Here is an 18,408-nt window from a genome sequence, read left to right as displayed (position 1 = left end):
ATATGTCTCAATAGTTCGGATAATTCTTCTCAATTTCTGCACATAACAACTCTTCCCTCAATCTCTCCTTGACAGTCTGGTTTATCTCAGAATTTCAGAAGGTACTATAAAATATGATAGTGCTTTTTGAAAAGCACCTGTGTTCCAATTACTATTTCAAAAGACTCTAAGAAACATTAGGCTTAGGTACATAAAATGCATTCTTGTATGTCAAGAAGACTTCATTTTTCTTTTGATAACAGATCAAATGGGTATAAATCTTTTATACTGAGTACGCTGTTTTTAATTTACTCATCCTAATGGCATATTGCATTTAGATCACGTAAAAATCAAAATTAGATTACAAAATCTCCTGTCTTCTGTCAGGAATAGGTAAGGTTCTCTAATGATTCTTAATGCACTCTCTTCTTAAACTGTTATTTTAGAAAAGTAGCTTAAACACATTGTGCATTAGAATTTTATCATTGCAAACCAACATTTGAAAAGACTTCCATCGACTGGAAAACAAAAAAAGACATTCTTATAAGTGGAAAATCAATCACCACAACCACTAAATGTCACAGCTCAACATCAGCAAGAAGCACTAATAATTGTTAGTTATATACAGCACAAATGATGTATGTCCTCGATTGAGGAAGTGGGTGCCAGGTTTTTAGGAAACTGTACATATATTGATTTTATATTTATTTAATGTGGCCACTGTAAGACACTTTATTCTTCTGATAAGCTATGATTGCTTATCAAAAGATTCTATAATTCAAGAGAAACATTCATAACTTGTGTGAAATGAAACCACCGGCCCACAGAAATCATGACCACAAAATCCAATTTTGTGGATTTATGGCAGAAAGGCATTAAACTACTGTCTTGCAGGAACTGCAGACTAGTCACTGAAGTCTAAGTGGCAAGCAGTAATGATTAAGGTGACACGTTCCCCTGCCACAGCTGTTAATCAGCTTAATACTAGTTACATTATTGACATTCTTGTAATTACTTTTCCTAAGGCACATTTGTGAAAAATATATTTTACTTTAATTATGAGCAATGGGAAGCAAGCCCATGTCCACAAAGAATAAGCAAGTTTCTCTTCAAGGCACATATACAGGAAGGGGAGTGCTTTTCCAAGCACTTGGAGGCTCCAGTGCCACAGCACGGTTTCCAGGTGGCCACATCAGCACGTACCTTGCCATCCTCGGAACACACGCCCAGGTGTTCTCCACTTTCATCCAGGCTAATCTGATTTATCTTCACAGGACTCTAGTTAAGAAACAAAACGTAAATCTTTAGGAAAGTATTCTATATAATAAAAGGCTAATATGCAAATAGACCGAACGGCAGAACAACTAGTCACTATGATGCGTACTGACCACCAGGGGGGAAGATGCTCAATGCAGGAGCTGCCCCCTGGTGGTCAGTATGCTCCCACAGGGGAAGCACAGCTCAGCAGGAAGTGGGGCTCACGGCTGGCAAGCGCAGCAGCAGTGGCCGGAGCCTCTCCCACCTCTGCGGCAGTGCTAAGGATGTCCGACTGCTGTGAGTGGGCCTAAGCCGTCAGTCAGACATCCCCCAAGGAATCCTGGACTGTGAGAAGGCGCAGGCTGGGCTTAGGGACCCCCCGCCAATGCTTGAATTTTGTGCACCTGGCCTCTAGTATATTAATAATCAAATGCCTTGGATCTTTGTAAAATTAAATAATACAAATTGTGAGTTTAGATGCATGAACCAAAAACATATTTTAATTTTGCCAATGAAAAGGGCAAAATACAGCTTTGTTTCCAGACATGTAAAATGCCCAGAAACCTAAGATTTCCCCAAACTGTCTATTTCACACACTTTAAGTCCCTAAAATGTTATTTTTATCACATGCTATATGCCTTTTTATTTGTTCTGTTCTGCTTATTCTACACTCCCAAAATGCTTTCCCAACCAAATCCATTAAAAGGACAAAAGAAAAAACAAAATAAAAATCATAATGTAAAAAAAAATTTTAGTTGTTTTACTTTGGTTCACTAACCAATCTATTCTTCTCTTATAAATTACTAAATCAATTTTTATTTATACTTTATGCTTAGTACTTCCTGGGGGAAATTCACAGGGTCTAGTTGATATTAACAAACTTTGTTATCTCCCATTCTTTTGAGTAATCTCAAATTTAAAAATCTGTGAAGATACGAATCAGGCTTTCGCCATTAGATGTATTTTCCCAGGTATAAATACACAACTGTACTTTTAATATTTTTCAAAGCCTTCCAGTTCTCTATGTAGATAATTGTTTAATTACTAAAACATTAATGCAGGTAGATACTCTAATAGAAGTAAAAATCAGCAAATGTTGACAACATTAAAATATGACAAGCTGTTCTTTTTTCTTCTTCTTAAATAATGGCAATTCCCAACTATCTACATAAAACATGACAGGAACAAACTTACCCTGAAAAGTCAGTCATCAATGATTATAAATGAGCTTACAAATTAGTGTCCTTTTTAGTATCTACATCCTAGATACTTTTAAATATCTTATTTCCTAATAGTTTGACTTCTTAATAATGAATGGAAATACACAAAACTGAAATTGGATCCTTCTCCAATGGAAAATATTTCAAAGCTAGTAAGTGAAGGTGAGGGCAAAAACCAAGATTTCCGGCCCTCAAAAGTCCACTTATTGACTGGCTGATGTGAGAGAGATTCCTGTGGTACAGGCTAAAATAACTGGTCACAGAATCTTTTCTCATCTTGATCCCTATATCACCACACACGCTTTCTTCTTAAGTTCCCAGAATGTTAGAAGAGGAAAGGACCTTGAAGAGAGATATTTAATTCATTTTACAGGAGAATAAACTGAAGTCCATGGATAAAAATCATGACAGAAAAGTGTCAGAGCCAGGGCTCCGGCCTTCAGAGCCATGAAGAGTTGTCCTGCAAAGAGAACGCTGTGATGGGCACAGCAAAACAAAAGCTGAACAGGGAAAGCACTGAGGCCAGCATGTCCCCACTTCTGGCTGAGAAGTCCTGCTACTCAGCTTCTACACTCTGGTTAATGCTTTCCACAATAAATGCCTTCTGTTAACAGTTTTCTTATTCTGGTCTTTCTTTAGCAAATGACATTTTAATACCCATTTTGGCTATAACCTACGTCAAACTATAATTTAATATGTATGTGGAGCCTGATCTATGTACCTGTCCTATCCAATACAGTACTATCCACATGACTATTCATTCAGAAAGTTAAATTAATTAAAATTAAACATAATTAAGAATTTAATTCCTCATTTGCACTAATACATGCTCAACAGCCACTGGACTAGAGCTATCACGTAGCAAGCGCACATCACGGAAGGTATGCATTACTGCAGAGTGTCCTATTACGCAGCACAGTTCCAGGCCTACGAAACTCAGCCCCAATGCTGAACACAATCCTTTTTCTTCTTTTTTTAAAAAAATATATCTTTACTGATTTCAGAGAGGAAGGGAGAGGGAGAAAATCATTGATCTGCTGCCTCTGCACACCCTCTACTGGGGATCAAGCCAGCAACCCAGGCATGTGCCCTTGACTGGAATTGAACCCAGGACCCTTCAGTCTGCAGGCCAACGCTCCATCCACTGAGCCAAACCAACTAGGGTTGAATGCAATCCTTCTTTACAAGGCCCTTCTTCACTACCACTAATATTCAGAAGTACATTTTCTTCTCACATACACAAAATTTACATAATTTGTTCTTAAATTGGTACTTTTGAAAAGCTCATGGCCTGAGCTAATATCCTCTGAATCACAACTTATCACTGCCAAAGACCTGGCAGACACAGTAGATGACCCTCACAACCTCAGGGGAAAGCAGTCAGCACTGACAGATGGTTATCTCTGCCTCACAAGGAAAATGAGGCCTCGAGAGTTATGTGCCATGTCTGGAAGCTAGTGACTGTTACTCAGTGTCTAAGCCCCCCAGTGGCGCTAGTATTCTACACACAAAGAAGGCAAACTTCGTCACAACCCGTTTCTTTCTGAGTGGAATCCGTTTGTACCACCATATAAGCAACATTAGGGAGGGAAATCATACCTTCAAAGTATTAGAATCCTCTTTCCCTTACATCCCTATTAGCAACTGAAGTTTTTCTTTTTTTTCTACCAAAGATCAATATTCATTGATTTATTTTTCTGACTACTAAGAAACTTAAACACTTTTCGTAAGTCTTTTGGCCAATTAATTTGTTCTGTAAACTCTTTGTTCACATTTCTTACCTATTTTTATTTTTTTAATCCTCACCAGAGGATATTTTTCCATTGATTTTTAAAAAAATATATATTTTATTGATTTTTACAGAGAGGAAGGGAGAGGGATAGTTAGAAACATTGATGAGAAACATCGATCAGCTGCCTCCTGCACACCCCCTACTGGGGATGTGACCGCAATCAAGGTACATGCCCTTGACCGGAATCGAACCTGGGACCCTTCAGTCTGCAGGCCAACGCTCTATCCACTGAGCCAAATGGTTAGGGCTCCATTGATTTTTAGAGAGAGTGGAAGAGAGAGGGAAAGACAGAGGGAAATATCATGTGAGAGAAACACATCGATTGGTTGCCTTCTGCATGCACCCTTACCAGGGCTGGGGCCAGGGAGGAGCCTGCAACTGCGGTACAAGCCCCTGACGGGAAATGAACCCGGGACCCTTCTGTCCACAGGCTGACGCTCTATCCACTGAACCAAACCGGCTAGGGCTCTTACCCAATTTTCTATTCCATGTTTGTTGTTTTCTTGTCAATTTCCTTTTTCGTTTTTAGGGTATGAGGTCTTGGCACAGTTTTGCACCCAGACATTGTATACGTGGTCTATGAGATTTTTTTTTTTTTGCAAAATGGTTATTGCTTTATTTCTAACATTTAAGTCTTTAATATTTACAGGATTCATTTTATTTTCTTCCAAATGAATATCTAGTTGGGCTAGCCCCATTTATTAATTCATCCTTCTCATTCTACAGAAAACTATGTTTATTATATAATAAATGTTTATATTCACTTAAATAACCTTCTGGGTTTTCAACTGTGGTCTCTTTGTCCACTGCTATATCAATTCAACATTGATCTAATTATATAGGATAAATATAATATGTTCTGATATTTGGTAACGGCAAGATCCAGTCATAACTCCACACTTTCCTTGGCTTTTTTCAAGAAATTTTATTCTTCCAAATAAATTGCAAATTGAAATATCCCCCATATTACTAAACATAATGGTCATTATTCAATCCTAACTTACGTTTCCTAATAGAAGCATGTAACATTTCTGACAACTCTCTCCTCTTTGCTTCCAGATTACTATACTTATTTTTCTTTCACATTTCTAGTTGGTCCTTCTCAGTCTCTTTGGGTGGATATTCCTGATCCCTCTTTTTTTCCTTCCTCTCTTAAAAAAATTTTCCCTTGGCCCCATGGGGGACCTCCCCTGCCACCAGGGCCCTGCCCCCCATTTCTGATCTATTGATCTTTGTATTTCATGGTTTGGTCTTTCCACCTTTTCTCTTTTGCATCAATACTGGCTCCCTTGGTATTCTCTTTCAGGTCATGAAATGACTCCTAAATTTCTATCTCCAGAATGGACCACTCCCTATTTCAGACCAACATATAGAACTGCCTACTTTATATATGTACTTGGATGCCTAACAGGCATCTCAATCAAAACATATCCAAAACCAACATCCTGATATTCCATCATAAAAGAGCCTGTCTTGATGGTATCCCTATCTCAGTTAAAGACTAATACATTCTTCTAGAGCCAGTAAACTATTATTTATACTTATGTGTTTTATTTTATCCTATTTACTGTCAAACTCACTAACTAGAATATTAACTTCAAAAGAGATAGTTAAAAGAATAAAAAATCCAATCATACACAATTCTTCCAGAGAACAGATTAAAAGGAAATGCTCCCCAACTCATGTTACCAGGCCAGTGTAACCTTACCATAACAAAACCCAACAAAGTTATTAAAAGAAAGAAAAAGTACAAGTAACTCTCTCATGAACAGGAATAGAAAAAGCTTAAAGAAAATATTAATGAAGTCAGCATATATAGAAAAGCCATGTTTATTCCAGAAATACAAGGCTGATGTAACATAGGGAAATTCATCAATGTATTATAATTTTCTGCATTAATAAAAGAAATGAGGAATACTGAAAGATCATCTCAGTAGATGGAAAAAGTGTTGATGAAGTTTGAGAACTCATGAACATGCACACAGGTGCGGTGATTATGGTGGGGGAGATTTGAAGAGGGAATAAAGGGGATAAATGCTGATGGAAAAAGAAAATACAAAATAAATTTTAAAAAAAGGAAAAAAAATGCAACACCCATTCATAGTAAAAACTCTTAGCACACTAGGAGAAAAATTCCTCAATCTCCCTTAATGGTGAAATGTTGATAGCTTTCCCTTTGATAGATTTACAATATTGATTCTTCTAATCCATATCCATGAAGCCTTTCTCCATTTATTCAGGCCTTCTTTAGTGACTTTGAATGAAGTTTTATACTTTTCCCCTTAGAAGTCTTGCACTTTTTACTCTGGGAATAGCAATGACAGTGAGCATCCTTTTCTCATTTCTGATATGTATGATCCCATTTACACAACATATAAAAAATGGACAAAACTACAATATAGTGTACAGTAGGTGCACATAGATGGTATAAAATGAAAAAGAAAAGCTAGGCAGTTATTATTATACAGGTGAGTATAGTGGGACACTCTAAGGCAGCGGTTCTCAACCTGTGGGTCGCGACCCCTTTGGGGGTCGAACGACCCTTGCACAGGGGTCGCCTAAGACCATCGGAAAACACCTATATAATTACATATTGTTTTTGTGATTACTCACTATGCTTTAATTATGTTCAATTTGTAACAATGAAAATACATCCTGCACATCAGATATTTACATGATGAGTCATAACAGTAGGAACATTACAGTTATGAAGTAGCAACAAAAATAATTTTATAGTTGGGGGTCACCACAACATGAGGAACTATATTAAAGGGTCGCGGCGTTAGGAAGGTTGAGAACCACTGCTCTAAGGGAACTGTGAGCAGAAGGGTCACATGGTCTACTCTTAACAGAGTGGTCGCTATATGATTGTTTGCTTTTTAACTGTTTCACTGTACATTTTATATACTTTCTAAAGTTATAGTTCATAATAAAAATAAACATTGAAAATTTTTAAATAAAAAAAGAAAATTTGCCCATGAAAATGTCTGGGGTCAAGAACTTCAATGAGCCGAAACCGGTTTGGCTCAGTGGATAGAGCGTCGGCCTGCGGACTGGAAGGTCCCAGGTTCGATTCCGGTCAAGGGCATGTACCTGGGTTGTGGGCACATCCCCAGTGGGGAGTGTGCAGGAGGCAGCTGGTCGATGTTTCTCTCTCATCGATGTTTCTAACTTTCTATCTCTCTCCTTTCCTCTCTGTAAAAACTCAATAAAATATATTTTTTAAAAAAAAAAAAAAGAACTTCAATGAGTTATTTCTTAGATTACATTTTTCCCCATGACTGTCAAGCTACTCAAATGCTCTAATTCTATAATGGTCATTTATTTCTATTTTCTCAGAAAACAGTGCATTTCAAATTTTTAGTGGTGGAAATATATCTTTTTTATTTTTTGTTCATTTAACATTTTAACAGTATTAGTAGTAATAGTAAGAAGTCATACTATACTAATAAGTTAATATTTAATATATGATTATTATGCATCAGGCTTCATTCTAAGGGTTTTATATTATTTACTCTTCACAGCAATTCTGTGGTAGGTAACATTAATTTTTTATTTTATATTTACAAATATGAAAATTGCCGGGAGCCGGTCCATGCTTGCTGTTTCAAGGGACCTGGCATATATGGCATACTGTTCTTAATATGTTTGCTCACCTTCTTGGCACTATGTGTTTTAACCAAGGTCTCCTCTCTGAGAAAGGTTGTTTCCCCAGGTAGGGATTTTCCCCTGAAGTTAGGGAGGGAATAAAACCTCTTAACTAAGTGCCAGGTGGGTAATTAATCACTTTAACTATGAACAATCATGCTTAAGCTACATAATCTTTAGTCCCTGGAATGGAGATAAGAAACGCCCTAACCTTTGAAATAGAAATTGATAGGATTGGAATCAACTGGTATAAATACAGATGTAAGAAGACAGAACCAAGAGAGATAGAACCTAGGCACAGAACCTACACAGAACGTTCTCTAGCGACAGAAGAACTTCGCTGGAGAGAACATGGCAAAAGATCCTGGACAGAAACTGGCCTCAGAACCTAGAGACAGAACCTAGCAAGAGAACATGGACACAGAGCCTGGTTGGAGATCCTGAACCAGAACTTCGCTGGAGATCCAGACCAGAACTTGGCTGGAGATTCTGGCTAGAGATCCTGGCTAGGCTGCTGATCAACTGAATGCTGTCTCCGTGTCATTCCTTCTTCGCTGACTCCGTCCACACCTTTGGGGACCCCTGGACCTGCGGGGGCAGGACCCCAGCAGAAAATATATACATAACACTATCTTACAGGTAGGTATACAAATATTTTATTTCCCTTTTTCTTTGATTGCCTTTACCAATTGTTTAACAGTTGTAGAGGCCTTTTTATAGAAGCCAGACTTCATCAATAAATTTGCTCTTTTTTTAATATTTTCTCTTAATTTCTATTCTCAATCAATATTAATTTTCCTTTTTTTGTCTTAGAACAGTGTTGCTGACCTTACTCTAATTTCCTTACATTAATTTATTTCTTTTTAATTATAACTGCTCACTTGTTAATCATAAAATAATGATTTGCATTTTCCTTTGAGTATAACACTGGCCAGAAACTAGAAGACAGAAAATAATGTGAAATGCAATAAACTATTTCCTCTTTGAGAAAAGTAACATTTTATTTTGTTTTATTTCATTTCTAAGGGCAATGACAGTGATATTTGCTTATTTATCTAGTTATTAATAAACTCTAGTGTCACTACAATAACATTCAGAGAACGTGTATATCTATTTTTAGAAATTTACTGATTTGTCTTTGAAACCTAAGATACATCCTTTCATATTCTCTATTTGACTTCAAAATAAATATATTTTAACCATGTTATTTGTATTATCTCATTTCTATATATCATTGTTTTCTTCATGATCTCTCAAAAACTGGAAGAAACTGTTTCAAAATCTTCCCAATAGCAATTCTGTCCATTTTTTCTACAAGTTAGTCAAATAAGCTTTGGCTGGATATTACATGCCCTATAATTTGACACATCAAAGAATATAACTGTTATATTTTCCCTTTAATTTGTAAATTTAATCAATATATCTTCTGCTAGTTAATGCTCTTTGCCTTTAACCCTATTTTGTCTCACATTTTTATTGCCAACATGTTTAGTTTTAATTTGGCTTTTATAGTATATTTTTGCTCATATCTTTATTTTTTATTTCCATAATCTTGTGAGATATCTGTTCTTTAAAGCTGAGGCAATTTTCCTTTTAGTGACAAACTATATATAGCTTAGTTGCTACATTATTTTATACTTTTTAGAATAATGTTTTCCCATTTCATTCTTATTCTTTTGCTATATTACTCAAATTGTTTTCTCTTGTCTATCTAGAAAAATTTTAGAGTAGTTCATTCTATTTTCATCTTATTAGTGATGAATGTGTCTCTCCCAAAATCAACACAACTGCATCTAGAAGATGAGGTATTTAGCACATGTTCATTTACTACCTCCTTCCCTTACCTATTTTAAAGTGAAAGTACAAATATTTTATATTTCTTGGGCCACTTCAAGTAGAAGTGAAGAGAAAAGCTAGTTAGTACATCGGTAAAAACTGCAATCCTAAACTGTAAGTTCTAGGCATAAATCCAGAGAAAGAGACGGTTTCACTACTGGGGTGACCATCATTTTAATACTGATTCATGACAGGTTATTATAGATTAGGGGTACTTATCCCTCCTCATATACATTGTAAACAATTTTGCAGCTTACTGTACATTTTAAATTTTTCTTTAGTTTTGAAAGAAATTTGGATATTTTACTCACAAATAAACAGTCAATTCACAAAAGAAACAGTGTAAATTATAGGTAAAGGAGAACAAGAGTCAACCTCTGTAATAACAAATACATGAAAACTAAAACAGCCAGATATTTTGTCCATAGAATCAGGAAATATTTTCTTTAAAAAAATTTTTTTTGAGAAGGGGGCAGAGAGAGAGAGAGAGAGAGAGAGAGAGAGAGAGAGAGATCAATTTGTTGTTCCATTTATGCATTCATTGGCTGATGCTTTTATGTGCCCTGACTGGGGATCAAACCTGCAACCTCAGCATACCAAGACTACACTCTAACCAACAGGCCAGGGTAGAATCAGAAAAGATTGTTTAAATAGCTAGTTTTGGCAAGGAACCACAAAAATAGATACACTTCTTACACTGCTGATGGGCACTCAAATTTGGAGAAACTTTCTAAAAGCTTATTTGGCAAGGCATATCAAAATTCTTTAAAATATGCCTTGCCTATTATACCCAAGGAGAAGATTACTGTGCAAAGATGCTTTTCACAGCAGGTTTCTTTTGTAAGACACTGAGACATGGAAATTATCTTAATTTCTAAAAGCAAGGAATCTAAATGATAACAATTAAAAGCATAAACCCACAAAATAGTGGGTTTCCTTAAGTTTTATGTAGGACAAAATTTGACCTTGCCCAAACAGAATTTTTAAAATTTAAAAATGTACAGAAGGCCTTTGCCCTTCTGGCTTCTGAAAGATAATCTGTCACACCACCTTGCATGCTAGAGATGTCTTTGTTAATGGCAGGAGCCAGTCACACCTGATAGTCTTAAGGGGGGTTGGGGGTGGGGGGGCTGGCCATGGGAGAAAGACAAGCCTGTGATTTAGGGTGGAGTCAACCTAAAAGCTGACATCAACCATGTGGATCAACCATCAACCAGTTATGCCTACATAAGAGAGCCCCAATAAAAACCCGGGACACCGAGGTGAGCCTCCCTGGTAGGCATGCGTCTATGCCAGGAAGGTAACATGTGCTTTGTACAATGGAAACATCACTTTTACAATCACCCCAGGCTCTGCCCAATGCATCTCTTTCTTTGATTGATTTTTTTGACTTGTATCATTTCCCTGTAAATAAACTATAATCATGAACACAGGGCTGGGCAAAAGAAGGAAAATTACCAGCCATCGTTACCCAAAAGGTAAGTTATAAGTAAGGATACAAAATAAGAACACCAATAATAAGATGGCAAATAATTCAAATAAATAATACAATAATTAGTAAATAAATAATAATATAAGAATAAACTCTGTGTTTCACAACTATAAACCTACTTTTGGCATACCCTATATAATAGCTATCAGTGAGTCCCCATGAGCCCGTTAGCTAATCATCAAACATGGGGGCAGATTAGAGAACCCCCAGAAGTTGCAGCTGGTGTCATAAGTCTTTAACAGGCTTTGCACTCTGGAGAACGATGCCCTCAAATCTCATAATTTGGAGGGCTCTGTGTAAGTACAATCTAATGTTTATAAATAATATTACATTTACAGGTATTTATATACTAGTGGCCCAGTGCACAAATTCATGCACAGGTGGGGCCCCCCGGCCTGGCCAGCAATCAGGGCCAATTGGGGCTGCGGGAGGTTGGCTGGGGGGGAGGGGCCACGAGAGGTTGGCCGACTGGGGGAAGAGGCCACAGGAGGTTGGCCAGCTGGGCCAATTGGGGCCACCCAGGCCAGCTGGCTGGGGGGAGGGACCACGGGAGGTTGGCCAGCTGCAGGAGATTGGCTGTGGGAGTGCACTGACCACCAGGGGCAGCTCCTGCATTGAGCATCTGCCCCCTGGTGGTCAGTGCGCATAATAGTGACCAGTCGTTCAGTCATTCAGTCACTTAGGCTTTTATATCTATATATATATATATAGATATAAAAGGCTAATATGCAAAGTGTCCTCTCGGGAGTACGATCAGGAGGCAGGGAGTTTGATTGCTCACTATGATGTGCACTGACCACCAGGGGGCGGTGCAGAACAAAGGAAGGCCCCAGCCGGCAGCCGTAAGGCCCCAATCAGCCCTGATCACTGGCCAGGCCTAGGGACCCTACCCATGCACAAATTTCATGCACCAGGCCTCTAGTTTATATATATAATGCATGTCACCTGAGGTACACTCTCCAAAATATCAGCAATGGTTATATCTAGGTGCTGAGATATAATCATTTAGATGGTCCCCTTTTATGTTTTGCTAATTTTCTACAACAAATATTTAATTTGTTTGTAATCAAAAGATGAATAATTTTAAATAATTATGTAGCAAATTCATCAATCAAGAAAACACACACAAAATTACTCTTGATTGCTACAGCCATCATTCTGGAGACCTGCAGCACATATTTTTATCTTGAGTGATAATCAAGTATTATCAATATATATATATATATATAAAAGTTCCTATAATAGTTCCATAACATCTAATATTAGAGCTGTCAATGGTGCAAAATCATTCCTCTCAGAAATAGGAACAAATGTCTGACATATATGTCTGTCATGTCTATATACTAGAAATAAAACAATAACTACAGCAATAGAAAAAGAAACAAAAAGAAAAAGGGTACAAGAAAAAAATAGAGTGTAAGATTCTGTCTTTCTTCAATACTGATTTTTCAAATGCTTGTTATATACATATAATTTAGGGGTATGTTTGCAAAACTGGGATACTGGAGTAGATTTAGATAAGGGTAAGAGACCAGAGAAAAATGGCCTCAGCTGTATTTTCCATTAGCCACAATTTTATTCCTAATGGAGACATGTTTGGAATTCTGGACAATATAAGTGAGTTTGTTCAAAAATCAATAATGTCAAGCTGACACTACAGAACATACAAAAATGTTTCCTTAATGGAACAAAAAAAGAAGCCCAAGGAAGCAGGAGGGGGCAAGGACTTGCATATACCTTCTAAGTCCAAGTCCACTACAGGTGGTCTGTAGTTCTTAAATGTAAAGAAAAGGCAAAATTACCAACATGTACTCCTCATGTGATAATCAATTACCTAATGTAAAATGCTTGAAATAAATACACTTAGTATGGATTATGTCAGCTCTTCAATTAGGAATAAATTCACGGTCATTTCGAAAGCTGCTTTTAATAGTGTTCTTTGTGGCAACTTCTTTTCCCTTGGTACTTCTCATCATCCCACCTTAAGCTATCGGTCCCCCAACAGTGAACCTAAGAAATCAATCTGCTAATGTATAATTTGTAAGTCTCCTCCGACTAACAAATGGATAATTGATTCCTTCACAAATGCTGCATCCCCATGGACGCTGGGTGGAATGAATAAGAAACAGAAGATGGAATTTCATTTTCCTTCGGTCAGAGATCCTCTAGTTAGCAATCCCAACATCCACATGGCTGTCTGTTCATGCAGCTTCAGGCTCTTTAGTCACAGTTAGCCAGAAAACTGCACTTATGTTACATGTGGGAAAAGCAAAAGTCTGTTCTTTATACTTGGGAAAAGCTCATTTAACTGCTTGCTTTACTCTTCCCTGATGATACACTCTAAGGTAAGCAAGACCTCCATTAGGATTTAAGAAGCCTCTGAAAAATACACCTGTGTGTTTTTCTTTAAATATACAAAACATTTATTTTCTCACTGACTTATTCTATGACCAAAAATGCCTTACTTTTAACTATAAATTCTCAAATCTTCTCACTTGTTCCAGGATTTCACCTCTAGTTTCATATGAAATCCTTCTTTAAATTAAGGTGGAATAAATTTATCAACAGGCAATCTTGAAGTTAGAGAACTCTCGAAAGTCTCAAAATATGGGTTCAGTGAAAGCAAAAGTAAAGATGTAAAGATCCCAGCTAGTTCCTTAGGAGATCTGCTCAATGTCCCCACAACCTTGTATCCCCGTCACTCCTAAACGCCATGGCAACGAGTTGTTGCCCACCCCTCCATTGCCAAGTACTCTCCCTAAAGCCACCAAGAACTTTCTGGAGCTCATGTAATGAGACCTCTTTCGGCCTCTCTCAGCCATTGTGACAAATGACACCACTGATCACTGCTTTCTTCCAACCTTCTCTTCCCTCAGTAGTGACAACCACATTCTCTCTATTAGTGAACTTACCACACTGAGCTACATAAACACTGTTGAAAAAAAGAATAAAATGATAAGGAACCTTTTTGTTATTTATGATCCTGTGATAAGAGCTAAATACATCATTCTTACCTAGCACATCAGTTTGTTTGTTTTTTAAAGGCTATAATAATAGCCCTGACTGGTTTGGCTCAGTGGATAGAGCGTCGGCCTGAGGACTGAAGGGTCCCGGGTTCTATTCTGGTCAAGGGCATGTACCTTGGTTGTGGGCACATTCCCAGGAGGGTGTTGTGCAGGGGCGGCTGATTGATGTTTCTCTCTCATTGATGTTTCTAACTCTCTATCCCTCTCCCTTCCTCTCTAAAAAAATCAATAAAATATATATATATATATTTTTAAAAAGGCTATAATAATACATGAACACATTGAAGAAGCCCAAAACACTTTTAAATGTCAAGTGAACATGCATAATAAATAGTAAGGGAAGAAACTGAAAAAAAAAAAATCCTACAATAAAAGATGAAGGACATGTTGCTATTAAATTAAATACTACCAACCTAACATATTGGCGAAATGTTGAGAGCTTCCTCTTTGGAAACAACACCTTATTAAAGGTCCTAGACAGTACAACCAAATAAGAAAAAGATATTCTATATGATAAAAGCGTAATATGCAAATTGACCCTAACAGCAGAACAACCAGTTGCTATGATGAGCACTGACCACCAGTGCCTTATGGGCAGACGCTCAACGCAGGACCTGCCCCCCTAAATGGTCAGTGTGCTTCCACAGGGGGAGCGCTGCTCAGCAAGAAGCTGGCTCATGGCTGGCCAGCAGCAGTGCTAAGGATGTCCGAGTGATGGCTAAGATGTTACTCAGACATCCCCCGAGGGCTCCCAGGCTGCCAGAGGGATGTCTGACTGCCAGCTTAGGCCCAATCCCCCCGTGGGGATCAGACATCGCCCGAGGGGTCCCAGACTGCGAGAGGGCGCAGGCCAGGCTAAGGGACCACCCCCTCACCCCCTGAGTGCACAAATTTTTGTGCACTGGGCCTCTAGTAAAAAATAAAATAACTAGAAATTCAGGTACCCCAGAACGGATGCAGAAAGAGAAGTGCTGTTGTGATGATTGGAAATGAAGACTGACGGGGCCCTGGTTGACCATGAGGAGTCCATCTCAGCTGATAAATTTCTTTTGGGGATTCAGGTCAAATGACTTTCTTCTTGGACTCCATATGTGGAACAAATAGGTTTATTTCTTTGGTGTTTTAAGAACATGCTTACTTATGTAACCAGGCTCTGTGAAATGGTTCCCAATGCAGGTCTAGTGAATTGACTCCAAATTTTTTAGTAGAGACATAGCAACTTGGTTTACAAGATGCTTCTTTTGAGAATTGTTGTGAGATGACAATCTACTTGGGAAATGACTTAAAAGGGGAATTGATAAAGCAATGTTTTTACACCGGAGAGCTTTATAACAATAATTTCTGTGGCAAAGATACAGCTGAATTTGTGATGATTTAAATGGTCTTCAGGTTATATATGAAAAACAAATTAGGCATTTTTTTTATTTGATTAATAAGTTGGTCTCAGCTATTTAAAGTATCTGTATTGCCCTTTTTAGATAGGTGATTTTTTTTCCCATTCGTGAAAACACAAAGGCTTTACTTTCTCAACTGTTTTTAAATAAATAGAATGCATAAGCAATGCTGCTGCTATCATGTTACAAATAAAAGTGAGAAAGAATTAAGAATGTCTTTTCTGGTATCCTTTAAGAAGAGGAAGAAGAAGAGAAAGATAAAGATACAAATTATGAACAACAAATATGCATCTATCAACAAGTGAATAAATAATCTGATGAACAGAATAAACTGGTGATTATAATAGAATCAGGGACATAAAAAGGGAATGGACTGACTATTCTTGGGGGGCAAAGGGGTGTGGGAGATGCGGGAAGAGGCTGGACAAAACTCGTGCACCTATGGATGAGGACAGTGGGTGGGGAGTGAGGGTGGAGGGTGGGGTGGGAACTGGAAGGAGGGGAGTTATGGGGGGAGAAAAGAAGAACAAATGTAATAATCTGAACAATAAAGATTTAATTATAAAAAAAAAGAATGTCTTTTCTCCTAACAGATTATTCCTTTATCACTGATGGTATCTTACATATAGAGAAATTAAGCAAAGATATCTGTGGGCGGCCCTGCTGAGATGTTCACATAGGTTTGCAGTCATCATGGATTTGCACCATACTTGGCTTTCTTGAGCTGACTTTGTTCATGAAGTTTGTCCTCAAAGGTGTTGCATAACAGATGCTTAGGACTTGGGTAGTTTAAGGGGAAGCCCTCTAAGAATTAATTTAAAAGAATAATAATACATTTATTGTTCCTTTTCTAATTGCATGGTTTCTGGGGTGAAAATCCCATTTCTGTTGCATTAACTCATAGAAAAAAATATATACTCTAGGGCAGTGGTCGGCAAACTGCGGCTTGCGAGCCACATGCGGCTCTTTGGCCCCTTGAGTGTGGCCACGAAGTTTCAATTGCACTGTACGTGCGCGCCCGCACGTGGTATTTTGTGGGAGAGCCACACTCAAGGGGCCGCAGTTTGCTGACCACTGCTCTGGGGCAAGCATGTCAAACTCAAAGGCTAACACATGCCCAATAAACAAAGCAGGCGACCCACAGGCCACGAGTTTGACATGCCTGCTCTACAGCAATGTTCTCTGGGAAAAAAAGAATTTTGTTTTTTGGAATTGTATGTTAGAACCCTGTAGGCTGGGAATCTTGAGAGCATGGCCAGCTGCAGAGGATACCTTATTCATGGTGTCCACCTTTCAGTTAAACCTATTTTAGCATTAAAACATTAGTATTTATTTCTATTCTAAACTATTATTTGAAATAATAATTACTGCTCCCAACAAGGTCCTGCCTTTTAATTAGACTGCGCATCTTTCCTAAGTCCTTGTTTCTTTATCAGTGGGGTCTAGTGGGCCAAAGTAAAGGTGTATTTTTTTTTTAATCTAAATATTGTAGCCAAGAAAAAGCCCATCTTTGCCTAACTGATGAATATCATCTCCTCAGAAAGCCTCATCTTTTCTGCTCCCCAGTGTTTACTTCCATTTCTGTGATGCTTATATCCTCCATTATTCCCTGTATAGGCCCTAAATTCTTCTCTTAGCTCGTTCTTTCTTTTGCTGGTTTCTTATATTGCCACCACCCTTGTTCAAGTCTTTATTGAATCTCAGCTGGGTTATTGCAGTGAAACCCAACTGATCTCCCCGCCACACGTCTCCCCTAATCCATCCTTCACAGAGCTGCCCAAGTAATCTTCCCACAGGAGTGCTGGGATTTTGTTACTCCCCTGACTGAACACACTTGAGTGCCTCCTTGATGCCTGTGGAATAAAACAGAGCTCTTCTCGGCAGCCCGGAGGGCTCCCGCTGTCTGGGCTACAGTCTTCTCCACGGCATGGCCTGCAGTGCACCCAGACGTGGTGCTCCCGCTACTGTTGAAACAGGCTTTCCCATCTTTGCCTGTGGAAATGCCCCGTGTCCCGCCTGCTCTGTGACACCTTCCTTGATGACCTCACACAGGAGATCACCTTTCATAGTCAGTGACTGCTTCTGACTCCTTTAGCAAACATTCTGTGAGGATGTGCAGGGGATGTAAAGAATAATTCAATGCAGCCCCCTGATCTCAGGTGTAATTAGTTGTGGAGCTAGTCATGTAAACAATGACCTATAATATAATGTGTTAAATTCTAAAATAGAGGTCTTACCATGTGCTGGGATTGCAGACTGTACATAAGATACCTTGAAGGCAGGCCTCTTTGTATCATGTAGGGCTATTGGTAATATTAGTTCCTCTTTTGTTAAATGCAATTAGTAAATTTCTCTTCTCCACTATTCCCTTGCAATATTCCAATAACTTTGCTTTGTCTGGTAAATCTGCTTTCCTTTTGTTTTTTAAATCACTCCTTTCTTTGTATCTTTTTTGGATACATGTATAAGAAAGGAAAATTGGCTCCGTTTAAAAACAATCTTAATTGGACTTCACACATTTACTTTTCACCATTTTGAAAACTGTCAGTTGTATTTCTTCTCAGGTCATTTATGTACCGAACACACAAATTCTTTTAACAATGGCTTTTCAGTAAAACAGATTGTTCGAAGTGGTATCATGCCTACCAACAGCATAGCGTCTGGTAGCTGGCAAGAGCTCAGCAATTCTAGTACGGACATTAGAAAGAGGAAGTTGGCTGGCTCCTTATGCTGTTGCTCACACTGATTTCCTTAGATGTTCCTA

The 18,408-nt window shown here is 38.2% G+C and overlaps 1 protein-coding gene across 2 annotated transcripts in view; it reads right to left on the bottom strand.

Moving 5' to 3' along the window:
* Positions 1–18,408, bottom strand: part of VPS41 (VPS41 subunit of HOPS complex) — a 135,558-nt gene that overhangs the window by 81,779 nt on the left and 35,371 nt on the right. For both annotated transcript variants that reach the window (XM_036327450.1, XM_036327451.1), the window contains exon 5: positions 1,183–1,257. In XM_036327450.1, coding sequence (XP_036183343.1) covers positions 1,183–1,257 — 75 coding nt within the window. The remainder of the gene's footprint in view (positions 1–1,182; positions 1,258–18,408) is intronic.

Source organism: Myotis myotis, unplaced genomic scaffold (assembly GCF_014108235.1).
Source record: "Myotis myotis isolate mMyoMyo1 unplaced genomic scaffold, mMyoMyo1.p scaffold_m19_p_11, whole genome shotgun sequence".
Lineage (NCBI taxonomy): Eukaryota > Metazoa > Chordata > Mammalia > Chiroptera > Vespertilionidae > Myotis > Myotis myotis.
This window is presented reverse-complemented; position numbering and strand designations above follow the sequence as displayed.